Raw genomic sequence first — 15042 nt, 5'->3', positions numbered from 1 at the left:
GGTTTTATTAGATGATATTAATATCGCCTGCGTCATTCAAAACCACATGTACAATCTCAACCAGCAGTTGTAACATGTATGGATAACCAACATCGGGAATTGCTACGATAATGAAATAAAAGAGAAAAGATGTTCAATATTACATTTAATTCAATATCGCATAGAGCTAGAGATCTTACAACAAAATTAGATTAAACTCAGGGGTGAGCGTCAATACGAAGTATTGAACGCACGGATGGAATTTATAATTGGTAGCAAAAGTTATGAAGTGTGACATTGTGTAAAGAAAAATGGGATTTTTTCAACATTTAAAGAGAGTAAGTTTTTGTCAAACCATTGTTTAATGATATTTATTACATTATTTGCCGATATTTAGGCCTCTTTCCAAGAGTTTTCTTCAATCGTTAATACTGGATCATCCGCATAAGGTATAATCTTTCCGATGATTGAGAGTTCAAAAAGTTCATTTACATATAATATGAATAGTATTGGGCCCAACACAGTTCCTTGTGGAATTCCAAAATTATTTTTTTCTATATCACTTAACTCGTTGTTAACTTTCACTTGCTGGGTTCTAAATGATTGACTGCTTACAATATAATACACGTACAGCAAAAAAACCCCCCAAAACGGCGGTTTTTGACTCGCTAAGGTTGAATCCCAGGAATCTAGGGAAACTTCGGACCAAAATCTGGGGAAATAAAATTTTTGGGCACACCATCACTGGTCGTCAGGCAATGAATGTCAGTGATTTATTTTTGCAAGGAACCAATAACATTGATAATAACATGATTATTATTTGAAATCAGATAACGCCACAGAGACAGATAAAATGGTTATAAATAATACGATAAGCCACGCATGCATCACCGGGATATCTCGTGGGGCTATCGGTAACTCGAAATTATTAAATTTGCGATGGTTTCCTCCGGAGAGAAGCAAGTAAAATTGCGAGCAATGTCGTATGTCGCAAAGTTTTTTACTTCGCGCGTCGTTTGGAGTGTGGGCGGAATATTATTGCTAATAAAGTTTTGGTTGAAAACCACCGCTGGGCGTTGCCACAGCAAGGAAACGCTAGAGGGGAAAACTGTAGTCATCACAGGCGCCAATTCAGGTACGATATAATAATACAAATACACGGTTGATACGAACTAATTATTTTTAAATCAGTTTCATTAATAACAAAGAGAAACGACTATTTCAGTAGCCGTAAAAATAAAATAAAATTGATTGTTCACTCGGCAGCAATTTTTTAAAATTGAATACTTTTAAAAGAAAGTTTTTTTTTTTGTTATTTTGTTACATAGACCTCACTAGGGTGTGGTATATCTACATATATAGTACCTAGTGCTATGTCACTAGGTACTATAACTGTTCCGATTTCTATTTATGTTCTGAGGTCATTGTTATTGATGTGATAGTTTTAAGGTTAGTTTTTTGTATGTAGGCAGAGAGGACGGACCGCCAAACAACTCGATCTTGGCACACACTCCTTGCCTCATTCACATTCATACATCGTCTCATACATACTCATACTCTGACTATTCTGACTCTTGACATGGCCCGACTCAAGTATCTGATTCAACTGGTCGTGCCATGTCTTCCTCGGGTGTCCCCGACTTCTGCCAACATTCATATTTGCATCGTATATTCTCCTTACACTCCTTTTTTCACTCATTTGCTCTACATAGACCGCCTGCCGCACCACGGCCCGGAGAATTTGAGAATTTGCCTTCCCTATCTTTTCAAGTACGAATTGTACAGTATCTCGGCATGCATGTCGGCATTTTTAAGGTATCGCCGAGTCCTTGTAACGGTCTGAAGCCCGTGGTATCTCAAGCGGACAATTAACTGATGTGTGTTTTCGATGTTCACCATATTCGAATATCAATGTTAGCTCTATCTATATACCTCAATGATTTTAATTAGTATTTTGCCAAAACATGGCTTGAAAGACATCAAATTATTATTAACAAATTCAAATTATGCATCCATATATATAACAGGAAAGTACAGAAACAACTGATACATATTTTAATAGATAATCAATTTCATTTGCCTGTTGTTGGCAACACCAGTTTCTTTTCAGTTCATTATAGAGACTATCTGTCCAGTAGTAGCAGAGCTATCTTTTATTAGATCTTGGATTTAAGAATTTTAGAATTAAGTGTACTTTTACACAAATTCGAATATAATTTCCCCCGGGGCCTATGTCATCTTTGGGATTGCTGTGCTCCCATAATGTTAACCCATGCTGTAGGAGCGAGGAAACCAGAGTCAGGCAAATCATTTCACAGCCGAGCTCTTCAACTCAAGAACGAGTCATAGAAGTAACCTGTTCTCATGTGACAAATGTCAACCGTGTACAAAGGTTGGTCGTGCATTTAGCGTGTTTCCCAATAATGCACCGCTACTAAAGATTCGCAATTTGTTTGTTCAGATAGGGGAATTTATCAAACGGACCGTAAGTTTTTGCACGGAGTCAAGTATTTTAGGGCTTCAGAGCAGAGGTGGTTGCCCAATTCAGTGGAGTAAAAAATTGAAATTTTTGCTAAATTATTATTATTATTGATGTACACAGGTGTTGGTTTGGAGACAGCGAGAGAACTAGCAAGGAGGGGAGCCAGGCTGGTGATGGTTTGCCGTGACTTGAAGAAGGCGCACATAGCTCGGAGGATGATCACCAACGAGAGCGGAAACACCGATATTATTGTACGTAATACGGTTGACTGAAGAATCACAGCTGCCCAGGTTGAGTGGGACTAAGACAATTTGGGGCATGTTTTAAGGCTGAAGGGGGTGGAGAAGGGATGGTGATGGGAAAGAGGAAGGTTGGGAAGTACCTGGCTATTCAGATTCAGTAGGCTTCGTCCAGGCCTGATGTTCGCTGTCTGCCGATATTCGTCAACGTAAAATTGTTAAGTTTGTAGTACATTGCTGGAGCACATAGGTTTACCGTTATTATAATATAGGGTTTTCCAATAAGAGGTGTTATTTTGATATTCAATCGTAAAAGATCAATGGTTTCGTTGCTTTTGTGGCACGTAGCGCCGTCTTGTTGAAAGTAAACGTTGTCCAGATCAATACCATCCAATTCCGGCCATAAAAAATCATTAATCATCTCTCGATAGCGTAACCCATTCACTGTAACTGTTGCTCCAGCCTTATTTTCGAAAAAGTAAGGTCAAATGACCTCCACAACACAGGTGAACTCCTAGCGTGGAGGACAATATACTATACTTTTGTAATACAAATATATTTAAGAATAAATAAAATAAAAAATGACTCCGCCGGACCATAAACCGCACCAAACAGTCACACGTTGAGGATAGAGAGGCTTTTCAACAATAACTCTTGGGTTTTCCGAGCCCCAGATGCGACAATTTTGCTTGTTGACGAAGCCACCGAGGTGGAAATGGGCCTCATCACTCAAGATGATTTGCATTTGATTCACTCAAGTGAATTTTAATAATTTCAATGCGTTGTTGAAGCGTGTATCGTTCCATTTTTATTAATGGCGTAGTTTCTACTTGTCAAATGTCAAAAAATGACAGCTTCAAAAGTAACATCTACCGAAATAGCGGGCTATTCAAAATAACACCTCTTATTGGAAAACCCTGTATTTATCTTTGATTGTTTTATTATTTATTTACCTAATTTAATGCATATATATATTTTTTTTGTTATATAAATATTATATATATTTTTTGATTTGATAAAATTTTTTTTAGTAGATGGCAGTTACTTTGTGGTTAGACACGTCAATGAAATGAAACAATAATAACTTTGTATATAACCACAAATTTAATTATTTTTTTACAGCCGACTTAACACAAACATAAGGTTACAAAATTAAATTGGAAAAATTGATACAATAATTTTTTTTACCTGCCTTAAACATCGTTTGTTTGGGACAAAATGTGTTGTCCCCGATGTGTCCCAATTAAGTGGCATCGATTGTACATTATTATATTAAATTTATTTGCGGATGGCGGATTTGAACCCATGACCACTGAATTCAATATCGAAGAATAACCACTTGGCGGTGAAGATTATCAATAATTTCTCAAAACATGTTGATAATACATGTTTTTTTATCAGGTGATATAGGTTCGTTTTGAAGGATGATAATGACAGTCTTTATATAATTCAACATTTTCGCGATCCAGTGATTATCTACGCATGTAATAAAATGTAACGTATTTTGCCTAAAAGATATTTGTTAATGTTTAATCACATTATAATTTTGTTTTTTTGACAAAACTTTTTATTCATATTCATAATACGTATGTACGAGCGCAAACAAATAATTCGTCTTGATATTTTAACACATAACTTGTATTTTAATAAACTAATTAAATTAACGCCGTCTACGAATGTGTAGATTATAACGGACTTAGCGTTTAACCTAAATCCACTTATATTCAAAAAGGTTAACTTAAATGTGCCTCACAAGAAACAGAGCGACTCAACTGCTTAACAATTCTGCATTGACCATCGGCATTTTTAACGTCACTTACAGTTTAGCAACTATCTTTTAACGCATGTCACCAAATAGTTAAACGTACTCCATGAACTTTTACACTTACATTTACCTCAAATTTGTAATCTTTTCCATAATATATTGGTACTAGGGAATGCAATCCCGGTATACCGGGATCCCGAAATACCGAGATCCCGCAGACATTTTGCGGGACTAATCTCGGTCGAAAATTTTGCGGGATCCCGCTGGACTGGCGGGATTACAGAGAATTACCTTCAATTCACTTACAATGCGCTAATGACTATTGTGCCAACCAGCGTGGAAGCTGAACGAGCTTTTTCAGCCGCTGGCTACCTTGTGTCCAATATCAGAAGCCGTTTATCAGATGACACAATTAATACTTTAACTTTTTTACGAAGCTATTTCCAAAATAATGTTTAATTAAACTTATGATGCTCATTGTACAAGAATATTGTTTATCGTGTGAACGTTATTATTCAAATTTAAGTTTCAGTTCAGTTTCAGTTTCAGTGCCGGCAATCTGGGCGTTTATTTTATTTTCATTTGTGTACATAGATTTCTTTTACCCACCTCACTAGACAAAGTCTGTTCCGAGGCGAGTATGTTATGTAAATTTATGTCTTATCTTATTCTTTGCCAATTTATGACTTAAACTTTACCTATGTCTAACTAAAGGTATACCTATTAATAAATCATTTAAAATGTCCCAATGAACATGTTTTATTATAGGTATAAATTTAAAAGTCTAAAAACAAGGTTGGTAGATCGAGGTATCAGGTCTTTATTATACTATTGATTAGATATCTAAGTCCACTCTGCTGGATCCCGCAAATACCTGGATCCAGCGGGACTAAGATTGTTCAGTCCCGCAAATACCTGGATTGACATTTTCTTGCGGGATTGCATTCCCTAATTGGTACTTAACCGTTTTATAGAAAACATGAATAAATAAATAAATAGATCACAATTCTTTCCATCTATTCAGCACTCCTGTTGTTGTGTTTCTTTTTGCCTCAAATCCAAAATATAGTTTTGTTACCACAAAGATTTATGTGGCCATGCTATTGAAAGCAAGTTAACACAATTGTATTTCACAGGTGAAGGGCATTGACTTCTGTAGCCTGGCCAGCATCAGGAAGTGTGCCAAGGAAATAATAGCTGACGAAGATAACATCCACATCCTTCTGAACAATGCTGGGCAAGTTTCCGGCAGTTTCACCAAGTCTGCTGACAACCTCGATAACCTGATGCAGGCCAATCACTTTGGGCCTTTCCTCTTTACCAATTTATTGCTGGGTAAATATGATTTATTTATATCACAGAATGCAGTGCCATTTACACAACTTACAATTGTACATACACCGAATAATATTATTTTCCCTCGAGTGATTTTTAAGATATTATGGTAAGTTTGCTTAAAATGCTTGCATTTTTGAGCCATCGCTTAGTAACAGACTCATTATTATTTAACAAACAAATAAAAAAATGATCTTACAGCCCCGTCTTAGATTAGCCTATTTCACAATATCGCTAGCCATTATACATTCCCATTGGAATGTATGGCAAGCGATATGGTGAAACAGGCTAAGCCCACATGTATTATGAGAGTATAGTGTGAGACTAGCATTAAAGGCATTTAAAAAAAGTATGGTGGTTGGAGTATCAAGACGTTATTAAAAATAGAAATGCAAAAATAATTGGGAAAAATGTTTGTTTATATATGAATCCTATAATTTCTATACCCGCTATATCCGATTTTTTGACAAAATGATCTGAGTATGACATCTTGTTCACATTTTTGCGAGCAACAAGAGGAGCCTAAAATTGAGTTTCAAAACCCTCCTTATCGCGACCAAAAACCATGTTAAAACTGCGAGTGAGAAACCAAATCCGCTATATCATACAGAAAGTTACTATCAAAGCGCGCTATATCGAATTCAACCAATCACAAGCAGTTATTTTGCCAAAATACAATATGGCCGCCGCTCTGACGCCACGCTCGTGTGTCAAAATGATCTACGCGTGAGTTTCTAAACCCGCCATGTCGCCTCAGTTGACTTTCAAAATCACGAAGTGAGTATCAAAATCCGCTATATCCATTTTATTTATCGAAATAACTTAATTATTGCTAGACATATATAGAAAAATAAATGCTTTTCGAAATTTTATTACTCCAATTCATTATATAAAAAAATTTAATGCATTTACTTATGTACGCTAGAGATGTGACAGTTTTTTGCGGTTTTCTCCAAATCAATGAAAGTTGATATAGCGGGTATAGAAATTACACGACTCATATATGCAACCTATTTCAAAATGATTTCCTTTGAACATATTATGGGGGGGTGAGGTGAGACGAATGAAAGAGGTTGTAGATATTGCAGTGTTTATTGAAGTCAGAACAAAAATGTTGAAAAGTGAGGTTAAGGTTAAACACAACATACATTACAATCTACGCGGTTCATAGATGGCGTTAATTTAATTATTTTATTAAAATACCGTATCGGTTATTCAATCCAATACTGTATTTGTATACCTTTTTCGAAAGAATTGGGTTTTAAATGGAAAAAAAATTTTATTCATATTAATGATTTTAATTATTTTTTAATTCATATTAATTATGGTTTGACGATAACCTTCTGTCGTTAAATAGTGAAAAAACATATATCATCCCCTTTGAAATAAATACCAACAGTATACCTCCAAATCTTCAAATAATCCTACATGATCATTCTCTCACACAAAACGACGCTAATCTCTGTCGACAAACATGCTCATTTCTGAAAACAGCCTATAAAATTACATATCTAGGAATAATCATTGATAAAAACCTAAAATGGAAAGATCACTTCTACCATACAATAAAGAAAATAATTTATATATTCTTAATAATCAGAAATTTCTTAGCAATGAAAAATCTATACTCAATATATTATGTATTAGTATAGTCAATATGCCATTATCAGTTGGGGAGCAGCTTACAAAACTAGCCTGACCCCCATAGAAATTGTTCAAAAAGTCATAATAAAAATAATACTAAAAAACCTACAGACTTCCCCACTGAACGCATATTCGAAGAATTCAAAGTTCCTACATTCAAACACTTATTTATGAAAAATTCAATTATTCAAATTATAAAAGAAAAAGATAAATACTCATTCATAGCCACAGACATAGCAATTAATAGACGAGAAGATAATGGCGAGGGGTAAAATCAACTGTTGAAGAACGAAGGGAGTGAAGCTGACTGTGATTCGTCAATAAATCAATCTGACAGTAAATAGGCATCTCGCATTATAATATCACCATTTACTTCTTAAAAGTAAAATCTGCTTTTGAATGAATAGACATTTTTACATGGGAGCGCAAATTACTCGCCACGTTATGAAAAAATTTGCGAAGTCCAAATTCGGCAAAAAAATTCGGTTCTATTTTCAGAGTCGAATATTTCGTTTAAGTATTTAGTTAAGACACTTTTATAAATGTTCATAATTTACTTCCCAGCAACCAACCAGCTTTGTGTTTCGCGTCCAGACGTTTCTCGATGTGATAGTAACAACTGATTCATATTATACGATGTGAATATGCTTAAAATAAAGTAAAATAATGCTTATATATGGAATGTAATACGACAATTGGGTTTATTCTCTTTTTCACATCTATTTTTACAAGTTTTCATAGTACAAGTCAACATTTTGCCGTGTTATTTCGTAAAATGAACCGATGATGCCTCGACCATAGTTCGCACAAGAATGATGACGTCACGTTTTCAAATTTCACTTGAGGCCATACGCGAGCACAGCCGGCTCCAATGGAACCGGTATGGGGAGTGGGGATAATACGCTTTTAATCACTTAGGGCAGGTCTACTAATATTCATATGTCTATGTTCATAACTGAAAATCGAACCAGACTTAAATATATATTTGCATGCCCTAAACTACTACACACTTCTGTGCCCTAGCTTTTCCATGCCTTACGCACTTCTTTTGCCCAGCACTATTATACCCACCAAGGAAAACATTTCTTTAATTAATTACCAGAAGAAATTAGAAGCATTAATGATAAAAAACAAATATTGAACCATATAAAAAAAATATTTTAGGGAAATCGTTAACAAAAAAACTGATTCGTTTGACTTGAAAATCTCACAAATTATCCTACTATACTCTATTTATCCTCCATAATAAATATTTTTTCTTCCTTCCAAATACAATAATTTGTATGGATTTTAATTTTGTATTTTTTTTTACTTTGTAACCTAGTTATGTTATTTTTTAGCAAATATACACTCCTCTTCCATCCACAAGCAAATGCTTTTGAAGTGTTGTATAAATTAAAACAGTACGACTTGCAAACATTGTATATTTATAGTAAAAAACACAAATAATTAACAAATACGGCGCAAACAAATAATTCATATTAATATTTTAAAGCATAACTTGCAAAAAGTGGATTTACGTAAAATAATTAAATTAACACCATCTAAAACACGTATATTATAATAAACATTTACCCTAAACTCAAGTTTTGAAAGAGTGGGCTTATATTAATATGAATAAAGTTTATTTATATATTTTTTGCTATTCAAGTATCGTTTTGTGCAAATTAGTCTGTATAAAAATGTAAATGTTGGTTTGTTCAAAATCTTAAATCTCCAAAATTTCTTCACCGATTTCTTTGAAATTTTGACACAACGTTGAATTCAAATACATGAGTGTTTTTTATACCTATATTATATAGATGTCACCTGTGACAGGTAAAAACATGCTTTAAAAAAATACAGCGCCATCTGTTGGACATAGAAGCAATTCTCTGTCTGCACAGACAAACTGAGCCGCAGCAACGCGTGGTGCTGTACAGTTAGTATTAAATAATAACAAAATTGCAAATATGATAATTTGCGAGTCCACATGTTTTCGAGGAATTCAAAGATACAATACAAAATAGATTCGTTTTAATTACAATTATTATAAATAGACTAGAAGTAGAAAAATCTCATCTCTGCACAGAAATAAACAATGGTTGACTGTTGGCGTGATTGCCAAGTACACCAGTGCTAACAGCTGATTTGAGCATTTCAGATTAGCTGCAATTTGCTGACAATGTGAATAATTTAAACATTTGGCTAACCTTGTGCAATTGCAGAGCTGATCCAGAAATCTGCCCCATCCCGCATCATCAACGTTTCCTCCGAAGTTCACCGAATGGCCACCCTGGACTTGGAGGACTTCGATCTCACCAACACTAAAAGAGAAATAGTGGCCTATGCTAATTCAAAGTTGTGCAACATCATGATGGCCAATCATTTGGCCTCTAAGTTAAAAGGAAAAGGTTTGTTCGAGACACAATTCAGTGATTAATCATAGTCATTTGTCTGGAAACGTAGTACAAGCGAGAAGCTGGTCAATCTACATAACGTTTGCAGTCCATTTTGTGGTAAATTGTTACCGTGAGATTAAATGGCAACAAATGAATGTAAGGATGGGTTTATATCTAGAAATAAAAAAATATTTAGGAATACTAAAATGTATTACAACAAGAAAGACATAATAAAAAAAAAATAAATAGCATCCTACTATTAAATCTGTCTGACAAAGGGCTTGCATAGGTAAAATGATAAGGTGTGATACCAGATGGTTCTTGATGCGAAGTAGTAGGTTGTGGTTCTTCACAGCAATTGTCCCAGTTTATATTTTATCCAAAAAATAATGCTGTAGTCCATTGCAAAATAGCCTCGTGCTGCAGCTCTCCAAAAGGGTCCCTCTTAACCAATTAGGATCGGCAGATGTCATCTGATTCAATCAATCCAATAGTCAATGCTCCATATGCAAAAGCTGATGCTCACAAACTTGGTGAATGTGTTCATCGAACCTCAGCCAAGAGGAATGCCCACTGCTCTGGGCTGGTGATCAAAGAATGGCCACTGTTTCCAATGCAAATCACAGATTCTCCATCCCTCAGGTTTGGCAACTCTCCAAGTCAAAATTCCAGGGCTGTCAATTTGACCAATAGCAAAATGACAATGTGTAGGTACTTAAAGGTCCCACACACCAGACCATAGATGCGATGTAAGTAAAGTGATGCACACACCTTGTTACAAATTCTATATGTAACAAAATGACTTTTTTGATTAAAGTTTTCGAGCTGGAATTTGTTTAGGTTCAATTTGAAAAAAAATCGGTTGTTAGGATGACTCGGCTCCATAAGTTTTTTTGAACCCTTTCCCGCTTGTACTACAAGTTTCCGGACACCGTGTATAATTAGATACAAAACTAGGGGCTCAAAGTGGCCCCACTGAACAGGAGTCAGTGCAAGTCACAGTCGCTTACAAGCGGCTATCGACGCATGACTTATTGCTAGCCGAACGATTCTGCATTAAAATGCTGATTTACAACTAAAACTGAGGCAGAAAAATTCCCATAATGTTAAGAATGCCGACAAAGTAACTTTTATGACGAATTTTATTTAATTTCATCAAAATAATAGCTAATAAATGAGGACGCATCTAACAAATTTTTTTTATCATGAAAATGTTTTATAATATTTAATGAGTTAAAATATCAAAAAACATTTCTGCCTCAGTTTTAGCTGTAAATCAGCATTTTAGGGCAGAATCGTACATGTGACACGTACAGTACAATTCATAATTCGAATGGCAGTGCTGCAGTTACTGCCGTACACGTACTGTGATGCCACATGCTTTTAGAATCAACATTTTGACGGTTTAAATAACTATGTTCGGTACTAATCGGTATTTTCCAAAAAGTTCTGCCCTCAGCGTGCTCATTAATATGATATATTTTGTAAATTACGTGAAATTTCGTTTTGGGAGATAACCCCATTAATACCCTGGTTCACTTCTTTCTTTCCATTTAAAAAGGCTTCACCCAGCACTTTTAAAATGACACAGGCTCTCAGGGAAACGTGATAACCGAGAGTGTTTAGTTAATATAATAAATGTATATTTTTTACAGGAGTTACAGTCAACAGTTTGACTCCTGGGGTGGTAGTCACAGATATAATGAGAAATTCCCCTTTTCTTGTGAGAGTCGTCTCAAATACCATCAACGGAATATTTTGCAAGGTAAAATAAATTGTTACTGCATACTTTTATTATTATTATTATCTGGAGTCCCCGGTGTTGACCGGCCTTTACACAGAGTTTTATTATACACTATCTGGAGTCCCCGGTGTTGACCGGCCTTTACACAGAGTTTTATTATACACTATCTGGAGTCCCCGGTGTTGACCGGCCTTTACACAGAGTTTTATTATACACTATCTGGAGTCCCCGGTGTTGACCGGCCTTTACACAGAGTTTTATTATACACTATCTGGAGTCCCCGGTGTTGACCGGCCTTTACACAGAGTTTTATTATACACTATCTGGAGTCCCCGGTGTTGACCGGCCTTTACACAGAGTTTTATTATACACTATCTGGAGTCCCCGGTGTTGACCGGCCTTTACACAGAGTTTTATTATACACTATCTGGAGTCCCCGGTGTTGACCGGCCTTTACACAGAGTTTTATTATACACTATCTGGAGTCCCCGGTGTTGACCGGCCTTTACACAGAGTTTTATTATACACTATCTGGAGTCCCCGGTGTTGACCGGCCTTTACACAGAGTTTTATTATACACTATTCTGATTTAAGGGAAGGGTGGGAAAATGGAAGTGGGGTGGTTTATCGAAAATCTCATGTGCAGTGACCTTCCTCCAGTTTTGAACATCAAGTGTGCAAAATGTCATCAATCTCGGAATAAAATTGTAGGTTTGTTTAACAAGTCAAATGATGGCTACCCATATTTAGGTTTCATCGCTCTTGGCCTGAGCGATGGCTGCCTAAATTTAAGCAGCTGATTTTTTCGAAATTTTTATAAAGCCTGCAAATATGGGATAATCGATCAAATATATACGTGATTAAAAACAAACCAACACCGTAGTTACAGTCATAGATAGATTAATGTTTTCAATACAATGACAGTATGTATAATATACCTTAGACACTTTGTAGCCCTCTAAACCAAGGCTGCCCAACCCCAGGCCCGCGGGCCACAATGTGGCCCGCGAACGAATTATAAGTGGCCCGCGTGAACCATTTTCAAAAAACCCGCCAATCCGCCAATTTGAAAAAGTGTCGCGGGCCCGCGGTAAAACAAACAATGCAGCTTGCGCGCGGTCACCAGTGTTGCCAACGAAGGCGATTTATCGCTATTTAGGCTACTCAGAACAAGAATCAGCGACGAAAAAATCTAACCTCTTGAACTTACTTTTTAAACAAAAATACACCGGTTTTTGATATAATATTTTCTGCGTCCGAAATGAATCTTGTAGCCACCCCCCCCCCCGATGGAATTCGAAAAATTGTTGTGGGGAATCACATGTGATGTTTTTGCGTGCGCGGAATTTTTTCTCAGCGAAGTTCCGTAACAACCCCCCCCCCCCCCCCATGGATTTCAAATATTTTGTGGGGAGCACTCATTTGAATTTTTTTTGTGGGGAATTATGTTTTATAGAAATTCTCTAACAACCCCCCCCCCCCCCATGGAAATAGGAACCGTCAGGTATTCAGTGGCCCGCCAGTGATTCAAAATCGTCAATTTGGCCCAACTGTTAAAAAGGTTGGGCAGCCTTGCTCTAAACAAAACAAAAACAACAAAACAAAAGTGAAAAGCAAAGGCAGTGATTATTGCATAAAAGAGCCAGTGAAATAATGGCACCCCCAATATTTTCTGAGGCTGAAAGAATTGGGGAGGTGAAGGAGATGAGAGGGAGGAAGGTTAAGGACATTTAGATTGTATTAGGTGAGATGGGCCATGAACCATTATTAGCGTGCCGCTAACATCGTTCACTTATACTGGTGACCGGATATCTCATCAAAATGAGACTTCAACACACCTACAAAAAGTGGTATAAAAAAATGAAAAGTGATGAAACAAAAACTATGTTAAATAGGTTACATAGGTAACTATTTAAACTAATTTTTGTTTCATCACTTTTAATAACTATATCAATTTTTAAAGGTGTGTTTAATTGTCATTTTGATGAAGTTTTTTTTTTATTTTATTTTATTTTTATTTTTATTTATTTTAATTTATTTTTATTTTTTTTATAGTGAATACCTCACAAGAGTCCCAACTGCTCCCGTCTGGAGCCAGTGAGACTATGGCATCCCCAATTGGGGGATGTTGTGAGGCTGAAGGTAAGTGGGGAAGGGAAAGAGGAAGGTGGGGAAGTACCTGGCTATTCAGATCTAGTCACTAAACACGGCTAAAGCCATTTGGAGCAACGTTTCAATTCTGAATGGTGGTCTTACACCAGGGCGATACTGGTAGTATGTATCTTCCACTCTGGAACGTGCCGCAAATATACTATATATTATTTTAATTAATTAATTGTGAAATAACACAAATTAATCAAATAAAATTTATTTGCGCACGCCGGGTTCGAACCCGCGACCTTCGGAATGGCAGTCCAATGCGTTACCACTGGACTATGCCGGCCGTCATTGTCATTTTGATGAAGTATCATTGAACCGAAGATGCTCCGAGGAACTAGCGTCATTGATCCTACGGCACTGGTGCACAGTTATGAAATAGGGCGCCTTAAATTTGTACATAGCTTATGTTTGTCAAATGAGAATGAGGCATTTCTATAACTTGGCTATGGAACGACTGCCGGCCTCTGGGTTTTCTCCCTCCTACAACATGGGTCTCTTCAAGGATCACTCCTTCCTTTCCTCAAAAGGACCCTCCACGTAGCATCAACCTGCATAACCTCAACATTTAAATAATTTTTTTTTCTTTTTTGAAAAAACTTGACATTACCATTGAACTTATTTTTTTCCATTGCAGACTCTCAATGAAGCAGCTCAGACATCTATCTTCGCATGCGTGGATCCTCGCCTCGCAGAAATCACTGGGAAGTACTTTATGGACTGCAAACTTAAACCAGCCTCGGTGGAGGCGTGCGACGTGTTCAAAGCCAAGAAGCTGTGGACCCTCAGTGAACACGCAGTTCGCCTTCAGCCCAATGAGAAGATATTTTGATTTAATATTAACCTTATCTACTCCGCTGTTGCGTATGTGATCCATCCCATATGTGATACATCAAGAAGAAGGAAATGTGCCACATGATGGATTAGATTGACTTAAAAAGCTCAAATTATAATTTTGCTGTTGTACAACTAAGATTGAGAATAACTGAAAAATTTAACAATATTTTTTTGTTTTGTGTAAATTATACTATGCAAATTTTTTAAATCCTCAGGCTAATTTGTTTGAAACTTGAATTTTTGAATGGTGAATTTTTTACTAATTATTTTTATATGAAATGATGAAAAAGTGATGTGGCAGTAATTTGATAATACAATGTCTAATAAATTGTTTGTTTTTTTTTTTTCGTTATCATTAATTTTAGTTCAGTGTTTAGACGGAAAAGCGTAATGTCAGCCATTTTTAAAACTTTTTATGTCAAAATTTGAATATGTAATTATTTCTAATAATACAATTTTAAAGTGTATTTCGTCACCTT

General features: G+C 36.0%; 1 protein-coding gene across 1 annotated transcript; it reads left to right on the top strand.

Annotated features, from left to right (window-relative positions):
- Nucleotides 1–740: 740 nt before the first annotated feature.
- On the top strand, nucleotides 741–14892 carry LOC149411709 (retinol dehydrogenase 11-like). Its single transcript, XM_089646987.1, has 6 exons — nucleotides 741–1114; nucleotides 2582–2712; nucleotides 5602–5800; nucleotides 9652–9837; nucleotides 11481–11590; nucleotides 14364–14892. Exons 1-6 carry the CDS (start codon nucleotides 919–921, stop codon nucleotides 14556–14558), a joined length of 1017 nt encoding a protein of 338 aa, XP_089503113.1. The 5' UTR covers nucleotides 741–918; the 3' UTR covers nucleotides 14559–14892.
- The last annotated feature ends 150 nt before the right edge of the window (nucleotides 14893–15042 follow it).

This window comes from Hesperophylax consimilis, chromosome 25, assembly GCF_061612785.1.
Source record: "Hesperophylax consimilis isolate HC1 chromosome 25, BYU_Hcon_1.0, whole genome shotgun sequence".
In the NCBI taxonomy this organism is placed as follows: domain Eukaryota; kingdom Metazoa; phylum Arthropoda; class Insecta; order Trichoptera; family Limnephilidae; genus Hesperophylax; species Hesperophylax consimilis.
The sequence above is the reverse complement of the archived record's forward strand: the minus strand, read 5'-3'. Positions and strand labels throughout refer to the sequence as shown.

What these genes read in the sequence shown, in the direction of transcription:
- LOC149411709 (XM_089646987.1), top strand. Translation starts at nt 919, where the DNA reads ATGGTTTCCTCCGGAGAGAAGCAAGTAAAATTGCGAGCAATGTCGTAT. An exon ending in CATCACAGGCGCCAATTCAG is followed by an intron (nt 1,115 to 2,581) that starts GTACGATATAAT and finishes TGATGTACACAG; the next exon opens with GTGTTGGTTTGGAGACAGCG. An exon ending in GCGGAAACACCGATATTATT is followed by an intron (nt 2,713 to 5,601) that starts GTACGTAATACG and finishes TGTATTTCACAG; the next exon opens with GTGAAGGGCATTGACTTCTG.